Genomic DNA, 9558 nt, shown 5'->3' with positions numbered 1-9558 from the left:
GCCAAACCCCCCCCCCCCCCCCCACAGGAATGTAAGTATAGAATTCCCTAGCTTTTTGAAATTGAACAGATCTCACAAATGCAAAGTCTAAAAGTGTGTCAATATTCCAGAACAAGGCTTTTCGTATAAAAGCAAATTTTGAGAATGCCTATAATTGTTAAAACTCCTCAGGACTTGGTGTTTTCTGCTTTAATTTGATGAATTACTCATGAAACTGGCAGACTTTCATTTTGATTTTCAAAATCACTGATCTGACCTATTGTGAAATGGTCAGATTTCGGGGTGTGTTAGAACTATTGCACTTTGCTAGCTCTGTCACGGAAGTGTTTTCCATTTGCTTTAAAGCAAAACTACTGAGTAATTCCACAGAATCAGAATTATGCAATAAGTAAGGCTGATAGAATGCATTCCCTGTTTCTGAACTAGTCAGATAATAGTTGGGGTGTGGACTCTGTTCCTCAGGTACCAGGGCGTGAGGCACCTGGCCATTGCCACTGGATAGCCTCTAAGGTGTCATTAATGCACAATCTGGCCTATTTGGGGGTTTCATAATTACTGAAACTTTGGTTTATGTTGTCAGCAACCCCAAAGGTGCCCCCTGGCAATGATGGAAACCTTGTTAGCAGTGGCAGTTCATCAATCTGATGGTAGGGTGGGTGCTTCGACCCTTCCCTTGCCCAGCACACACTCCCTCCCCTCCCCCTGGGCACAGCGCTGGCCACCCTGCCTGCAGGAGCCTGTGTGGTGGCTCTGAGGCTGCCCTCCTTGCTGCACTGGTTCTCAGCACTTTTGTTAGCATCCCTGATTTCTGCTTCTTTTCTGGTCTTGACTTTTCTTCTCCTATAATTTTCTCTTTTTTTTTTTTTTTGTCCTTTTTCTCCTTTTAAAAACCTTCACCTTCAGCTCAGCCTCTGGGTCTCTCCCAAGAGCTTCCCCAAGTCCCTGTAACCCCAGGGGACCAGGGAGGCTTCCTCATGCGGATGTCCCCAGGCCCATGCATGTGGTGGCATGTGGAGAGGCTGCCTAAGTAGAGATCTTCCTGTCCTTCGTAGAAATGTGGCTGCTGGTATGATGTGAAGTAGTTAGTGCTTGTCGGCTGCCAAGCATGCTTGAGAACAACAGCTTTGTTTGTTCTGTACATGTCTGGGTCTTGGGAGGAGGGCAGGCACAGGCTGGGTTTCAGGCACGGCCAAGCTTACCTGTCTCCTGGACTGGAGCTCCCCCTTAGCCCATTAGGAGATGTTCACACCCTCAAAGTTCATGAAGCTTGTCTGAAAGGCTGAGCTGCTGCTGTCTTTTTCAGGAACATATAATGTTTCCACCCCAGAAACAACCAGCTCATCCGTGGAAAACTCATCCAGTGCTTATTCATTGCTCAACTAAGACCAGGAAAACCCAACGCATGTGACCTCTTGGGAACAGTAGACGTGCTCTGAAAAAGAGATCCTTTCAAAGCCATGGGTAAAATGTTCACTCGGCAGACTTCTGGGAGCAGATGCTGAAAAGGCTTTTGTTTAGAGAAGAGGCTTCGTTTTGTAAAAACAGACTACAAGTAATTGTTCCTTTTAGTCCCCCACCCGCGCCCCTTGTGTGATACCAAATGTGTATAGTATTTAAGAGAAACTCAATCCCCCAAGGCCCGATTTCTCTGCCTATATGTAATATGGAATTTTAAGGAGACGTTTTCACTTCTCACATGTTGGGCACGAAGATAAGCTTTGGTTAAAATAATAACTGAAAGGCTAAGTACCTAGGAAATATGTTAGTGACCTCCAGGAATGAAGGAAGGAACACGGGAAAGAAGGAAGGAAGGAAGGAAGGGAAGAGGAAGAAAAAGAGAAAAGAAGAAAAAAGAAAAAAATAAGGAAAACAACTTATCCAAGACCACATGTTAAGATTTCCATGTTAATGATCTAATATAATCACTCAGATACTGCAACGTTGAGAATAAAAAAATGGCTCAAAAGTGGAAACTGAAAGTAAGCCGTGGGGAGCAAGTTCAGTATCTTATATTTCCTTAGCTAAAAGGAAGAAGAAAAAGTGGAAAAAATGGGGAGAAAATGACATCATCAAGATGCTTTCTAGTGGATAATATTTACAAGAAATGCATGGAAGGAGACATGATTTTCCTGATGCTAAACACATGCATATATGGCTTTGTCTGTTAAGGTTTGAGTTAAGTGGGATGAATACTTAGAAGACGCGTGATTACAATACTTTATCTGACTGCTGATTTAATTTTTTTATAGTTTATCAGAAAAGCCTTATATTTTAGTTTGTTCCATATTTTGAAAGCAAAAAAATATATATTTTTATACCCTTTAATTGCCAAATTTGACATATTGCACTGAAAACAGATGCCACCTGTCATATATTTAACAGCTTTAACCAGGTACTTCTCTGTGCATTATAGAGTAGATTTTAATGATCTTATAGCATTGTATATTATTGTTGTTGTTGTTGCTGTTATTGTTACTGTGGATTTAATGGCCCTTGGTGTGTTGTATAGCTTGCTATGCATAATCTCTCTTGGTCTTTAAGTTCCCAAATGAATATACATTAAGAGTTTTGCACGGTCTAATTTCTGCTTGGAAAACTTCTGGAAAGAAACTTTACAGCTGCCTCTTCTGTGCACCTAAAGATACTTTACCTTGATAAACAAATGGCAGTGCTTTTCCAAAGGATACATTTGTGAATTATGTGTGTGTATATGTTTTGTTTGTGTGTGTGTTTTATAAAAAATACAAATACTTTTTAAATTGCATCCATGTGAGAGTTAGCCATGTGCTGTAGATACAGCAACCATACATTCCAAATCAAAGTCCAATCCCAACAGGAGAATAAGACAGAATATAAATGTGGGGCTGCTCAGGATGCGTGGGCTGTGTGATCTGCATAAAGACTGAGAGCCCAGCGCTAGGAAGATGGGACTCAACAACCATTAATTTATTGAGGGTCAAAAGAGTTTTCTTTTAATATTTTAATTCTTTAAGATCTTTTCTTTTTATTTTTAACTTAAAATTATCTGCCTCTCTTTTCTTCACGGGGAGGAAGAGAATTGGGGTGGAGTTTGGACAGATGGAGTCCTAATAATGCTTCAAGTAAGTGATCTCTGTATTTCTACACATTCACAAACAGCATAGACATCTACTCCCACATTTTCCTGAGAACTGCCACCTCCCTGTCCCAACCGAATGGTTCATTATTTAAAATCCCTAAAGGAAATGATTGTTAAGCTATAAATGGAGGCCAAGTTCTCCAGGGAATGATCAACTTTGGGTGGAACTCAGTACGGAGAAGACAGAAATTAGGCTGGGGGAATAGAACAAATTAGAATTAGAGAGCAGAGAAAGAATGGCTTTGACTGATTTGGTTCGTGGAGTTATATCAAGGAGAATTGAACTAGGGTTAGAGCACAATGTCAGCAGGGTAATCTTGACATGACTAATCAAAGAAAGCACAGTGCCCTGGAGGAGGCTGTGGTTGTCATGTTCAAAAATGCAATGGAATAAGAAACACTGAACTTCCACCCACTTCAGCAGGGATCCCTTGGGAGTTATGGTTTGACCTTGTGAAGGGAACCTCCATAATAGCAGGAACCTTCAATAGAGTTCCATAGGATGTAGATCTGGCCCTCTGCCCACATTCATGAATGGAGGCACGTTCCCTTATCCCCAACACACACAAACGTGCACACACACACATGCACACGCGCACGCACACAAACACACACACACCTTCACCATTCCAAGCCACAGCACTGGATCCAAGTTCCAGAAAAGCTATGAAAATAAAGAACTGGAGAAACACTTGCTGGTTTTCTGCCCCACCGCAATATATACATAGTTCAACCACTCCCCTTTCCCAAGAATATTCTAAAATAAGCAGTAGAACTCAAAATCGTAGAAGACGGCAAATTATATGAAAGTAGGAGCCTAGCTTGGCCCTGAGGTCACCAATTCTCCATCAGCACTGATTATAAGTCGCAGATTTGTGAGGGAAGGAGGCACGTTGACTGTGTCTGTGCAAACTGAGCTGTGCAGTCCACTTTCCTTGTAGAGTGCCCAGTGCTGCTCTGTGTTCCTGGTGTCTCTCAGTGGGCAAAGTCAGTTCCACGAGCCAAAACTTTCTTTCATTAAAGGACCTTTCACTAAGTCAGTTCCTTGCAAAGGGATCTGTGCTAGTGTGTCAGAAGTCAAGAGGTCAGAGTATTCACAATTATAGACTATATTAATTTATAGACTAATTATATTACAGTCGGTATTAATACAGACTACAGAAATATACTCTGGGTATATTTTAAGTCCAGTGTAACACATCATCTCTTGGATCAGTTAAGTGTCTGCCATCTTCCTATCCATTTCTTATTGTCTATGTGGGAAAAGAGGTAAATAAACAGGATGGAAGTTGCTGAGGCCAGAAATTAAGCAGCACCGTGGGAAGTCAGCCTTTTGTGGTTTGTGTAGAAAACTTCAAAGAGGTTCATGTTGGAAGGTTTCAGAACAAAAAGTTACATGGAGATGAGAAAGATTATAGCAGCCAGTACGTGCAGAAGGGAGGTATGGAGGAGTTATTCTGAGGTGACCGGAGTCAAAAGTCAAAATCACTTGAGAAGACAAGAGGAAATAGTGCAGTCCTAGAGATGCCACATAGATGGAATGCATTTTACTTGTGGCATGTAATAGTGATGTCAGATGGGACCTCTGCATCCCAAAGAGAAAGCCGGTGACCCAGGACAGTAAAAGTCTGATTCCCCAAGGGTCCAAAATAAAGGAGGAGCTTACAGTGGACATATCTTTCTTATGGATTTTTAAAAAGGCAATGGAAGCAGTTATCATTTCAAAGAAGATGTTAGCTTTAAAATTAGATGCTATAGGTTTCTAAAATTATGACTTGGAATTTTAAATCATATCTTAATAGTATGCCAGCATACAGCTATGTTTCCCTTTCATGCTTATAACAATAAAATATCTAAAGAGATCTCGGGATCTTTCTTTGACAAATTGTCTGCTTTTTTGAAATATGCTCCTGCTGTTTCAGGCTTTCCCACGTCAACCAGAATTAGCTCCATTCTTCCAACAGTGAATGATCTTTCCCATTTTCCAGGCACGGGGGATGCCAGGAGCTTGCAGCTGAGCTCCCACCCTCCCAAGCAGCCTGTGATGATCCAGCACCTTACAGAGGGTTTAAACACCGGTCCTTGCAGTAAAGCTTCCACAACCTGAACAGCTGGGAAACAAATAAACAAGTGTCTGTTCTAATACTTGCACGTGGCTTGGTTGGAATTTTTATCAACAGTTGAAAATGGAGCCCCCATGTCCTGTTTAAATGGATATCCTCCAGCGCATTCTAAAGAGGAACGAAGTTTCATAAGTTTCCTACTCTCAGTAATTATAGCGAGCACAGAGGAAGAAAGAAGGAAAGGCGGGCACCGTTACTGAAGCCCACTCGCTGCCAGACACCGGTTACTTATCTGCAGGGTGGAAATGGGGGGCCTTGGTCGTAGTGTCCTATGATTTAGACACAGTCATCTTATTTTAAAATGATATTATAGACACCCTTTCTTTCCCTTTTACTTATAAATTTAGAGATGGAAGAGTTGAAAGGTCACCAGTATCCAGTATGGGTCCTTCTGCACAAATGGAACATGGGCAGGAGATAAATGAGCCCATTTGCACCCCAGGGTTTTTATTCTTTAGTTCAGAGCCAAGCAAAGTATGCTGGTGACTATTAGAGATTAAACATAACAATCCCAGGAGCCCAGAAAGAAAGGCTTATTCTCAGCCTTAAAGGCAACAGGAACTGATTGGGCAAGTCCTGGGAAGATTGCTGTCACAGCCCACTTCCGACGACATTAAACAACAAAATCCAAAATGACTTTAGGCCCTGCATCTTTTGGAACCAATTTTGATTGGTACCATCCTCTGTCTTCCATCCTGCCAACCAGCCCCCCACCCCCAGCAGTTGCGGGAAGAGGTGTTTGAATTTGATTAACTAAGAATTGTACATCCATTTACTGCTTTTTTTTTTTTTTTTCTTTCTGGAACTGTGGGCGTTTTCCCATGCCTGGAGGAGCTCTCTCACAGCTGTCCCTGTCAAAGTAGTCCTGACAGGAATCTCCAGCTGGGCTAATGAGTGACAGCTGGTCTCCTGCACCGGGGCCGGCTTCTTCTGTGGCTTGATCGCCACCTGGTGGACATTAGAGGCAGCGCCTCCTCTGTGGTCCACCATCGGATCATAGGAACAGTTCGGTGAAAGTCAAGGCCTGTTGCATGGTAGAAACCAAGAATGAATCACTCTCACTCCCCACGTTCTAACAATTTTGTATTATGACCCTTGCAGGGGAGAAGGAAGTCAGAAAGCCACGGAGGGAAAACTCCAGGCACGTAGTTTCAGTGCACCCAGTGGATTTGCAGGCAGGCATACATTTCTGGGATATACTAAATGGGATAGCTCCTTTTTTCTTTTTTCCTTCCTCCCTCACAGACTGAATCTTAGTTATGAAACCAACAGAAAAGCTAAAAGCAGCCCCAGAGATGACCTGGTCTATCCATTTCAGACAGGCTGCTGGAAGGAAGCTTGGGTACCTTCCATGTTTTATGGGATCTTAAGACTTCTTTCATCAATGCAGCTGCAAAAGGATTAACTTGAATGGTCCTATTCCCCTTCCTAATTCATCCATTGAAAACTACTGCTGGCTGGATGTTCACTGTCAGGCCACGTTGAATCTGCAGCTTTCCCAGGGCTGTCTGGTGCTCCAGCCAGGGGCCGAGGCCAGATGGTAACTGTCTGGTCTAGCCTCTGGGCACACATTGCCAAAGTGTGGTCTCGGAAGACCCAGGAGAAGTAAACAGGGCCAACCGCCGAGAGGGGTGGTCCTTGAAGCAGAGGAACAAGCTGAACTGGCCTTACGTAGTGACACAAACAACCTCCCAGTGTGGGTGAATGTCACATGCCCCGGGATGTTGCTCGTATCCCTCAGAAGAGCTCTCACACCTTCTCCCTGTTGTTGGACATTCCTTTAACAGAACACAAAATCTCAAAGAGAGATAAGGTTAACCTCTGGGAGAGGCACACAGGAACTTAAATTTACCCTCAAATGAAAATGGCTAATAACTATGCTAACCAACATTTATTGAGCTCTTTATACCTGATGCTGTTCTAAGACCTTTTTGCATATAATCTCATTTAAACCCTATAGAAATCCAAGGCTGATTCTTTTTTCTCTTTGTTTTCAAATGAAATCACTAAGTGCAGAGAGGTTAATAACTTGCCCGGGATCACCCAGCTAAGGAGTGGTAGAGCCAGGTGTTGAATGCAGTGTCTGACCCAGACCATGTGCATATGACCTAGTACCCTGATGCCAGTTACTTTCTCAGAAGTAGGCTTCCATAGTGGGGAGCATTCTGAGTGCACAAGACGAGAGAGGGAGAACGATGGTGCAGAAAGGGTGGAGGAGTTAAGGCTTCTCCAAGCTTAATCTCTCTCTATAATTACACCTAGGGGCAGCCCAAGACATAGTGGCCAGTGTTCTGGGCAAACTTTAGAGTCCTTTTTCAGTCTCTGATGGACCATCGAAGGATTTTTGTTGTGTCTCATTATGGAAAGTATCTCAGATTAGCCGCCTAGTTAACTCTCTAAATGAAGCAGCTTGACAGTACTTGCCACTTTAATTTTTAGTCTTCATTTAGATGAGCTTCCCATGAGGTTCCGATTGCTGGTGGTGTTATTTTTATTCCTGTCGTAGATCTGTCAAGCATTCTCAGAGTGTTGGATGTCATTTAGACACATTGGAGGAAGATATGATTTCCCAGAAATGAAGTGTGATTTTGAGGCTGTGTTTAAACACATCAGCTGTAGAATTGAGACATTTATCCTAATAAATTTGGCTAAGTCGTGATTTCCCTTATGATGTGCAGACTGAAACGATTTGCTACTTGAATTATCTGAATCCTTTGCTTCACTTTGCATGGGTAGATGCATGGGGCTGTTCCTTAGCATCAATTGGCAGCAGGTTTAGCAAGAGTGGTATGGTGTGGTATGTGTGCATAGTATACATACATTATACTTTATACATGTATGTGTGCATTATATAGTATACATACATTCTCTACATTTTCGCATTTAACTTATAGTTAGGAATCCTTGAAAAATAATCCCAAAGGTACATGACATCCTAAATCTTAACTTTACTACGGTTTGAGTTTAAATCATGCCCACCATGAAGCCAAAACAGGAGAATAAGTCACGTAACAAGTGAGTGAGCTTGGTTAACTTCCCTGTGTCTGCATCTCACATCAGCCTTGGTAATCTTATGTATTACACAATTTCATTTCATCCTCAAACAAATCTCATTATTTTTCTGTCTTTACAGATGAGCCAATTATGTGCCACAGCAGATAACTCTAACTAGTTTAAGTACAAATGGACACTAATTAGCTCACATAACTGGAAAAGGTATTAGATTGGTACACCTTCAGGCATAGCTGGACTCAGGGGCTCAGGGTTCTCAGAGTTCTCGCTCTTCCCTTTGACTCTGCCTCCCTCTGTGTGTTTATTTTATTCCAAGAGAGATCTGCAAGGAAAAAAATCTATGAGGTCTAGGATCCACAGATTGAGATCCAAAAGGAACAGCCACTCTTTTCTTCCCTGTATGTCTGAGTGTATGTGGCAGTGCAGGCACCATGACTGGCTCAGTCTGAGCCTTGTGCCAACCTGTAGAAACCATTGTATCAGTCAAGATTATGTTTTCTATGGGTAACAAAGATCAAAATAACAGTGGCTTAGAATAGGAGTTTATTCCTCCGGCACGTAAGTCTGTAGATAAGAAGCCTAAGAGCAGTGTGGCAGCTATGTTGTTCTCAGGAATTGAGATACTTCTTATTTTTTGATCTGCTTTTCCCAGGTTCACCTTATGGCCCCAGATGGCAGCTCCTACTGTGGCCATCATGTCCTTTTATCAGTCATTAGGATAAGGAAGAGACTAAGGATGTGTGCACCAAGAGTCTTCTAAGAAAGCTTCCCAGAAGCTGACATGTGATGTTTCTGCCTCCGTTCCATTGGCCAGAATTTGGTCACACAGCCTCACCTACCTGCAGGGGGAGCAGGAGAATGTGAACTACATTCTGAGTGGCTGTTGGACCAGCTAGGACTTGGGGATTCTGTTACTGACAAAAGCAGGAGGATGGGTGTTGATGACCATGTCTGCCTGGGGCTGATAATCTGAATGTCTCCCCTGTCCCCTACTCTCTCCTCCTGCCTTTCTCATGATCCAATTTTCTACTCTCCTTTTATTCTCTTGACCACATAGAAATCTTTGAATGTTACCGATGATTTCACTTGAGCTGGTGAATCATGCATGGGTCAAATTGTCCTAAATGTGTCTAGACCCTCAGGGAAGCTATGACCCAGGTGAGGCCATGTCTCAATCCATTCTGGAATCCCAAGACCAGCCCTTGGTAAAACTGTGAAAGGCAGAGAGATGGGTCTCGCCTTCACCCCATCTAACTAGAATGCCGTCTCTTACCCACACATACACAGCCCCCCCCCCCCCCCCCC

The 9558-nt window shown here is 42.8% G+C and overlaps 1 protein-coding gene across 1 annotated transcript in view; it reads left to right on the top strand.

The window, feature by feature from the left end:
• Positions 1–2759, top strand: part of GPR116 (G protein-coupled receptor 116) — a 70933-nt gene extending 68174 nt beyond the window's left edge. Inside the window, exon 21 of the mRNA XM_008575970.1 lies at positions 1304–2759. Coding sequence (XP_008574192.1) covers positions 1304–1383 — 80 coding nt within the window. The 3' untranslated portion in view covers positions 1384–2759. The remainder of the gene's footprint in view (positions 1–1303) is intronic.
• The last annotated feature ends 6799 nt before the right edge of the window (positions 2760–9558 follow it).

Source organism: Galeopterus variegatus, unplaced genomic scaffold (genome assembly GCF_000696425.1).
Source record: "Galeopterus variegatus unplaced genomic scaffold, G_variegatus-3.0.2 Scaffold1268, whole genome shotgun sequence".
NCBI classification, from domain to species: Eukaryota; Metazoa; Chordata; class Mammalia; order Dermoptera; family Cynocephalidae; genus Galeopterus; species Galeopterus variegatus.
The sequence above is the reverse complement of the archived record's forward strand: the minus strand, read 5'-3'. Positions and strand labels throughout refer to the sequence as shown.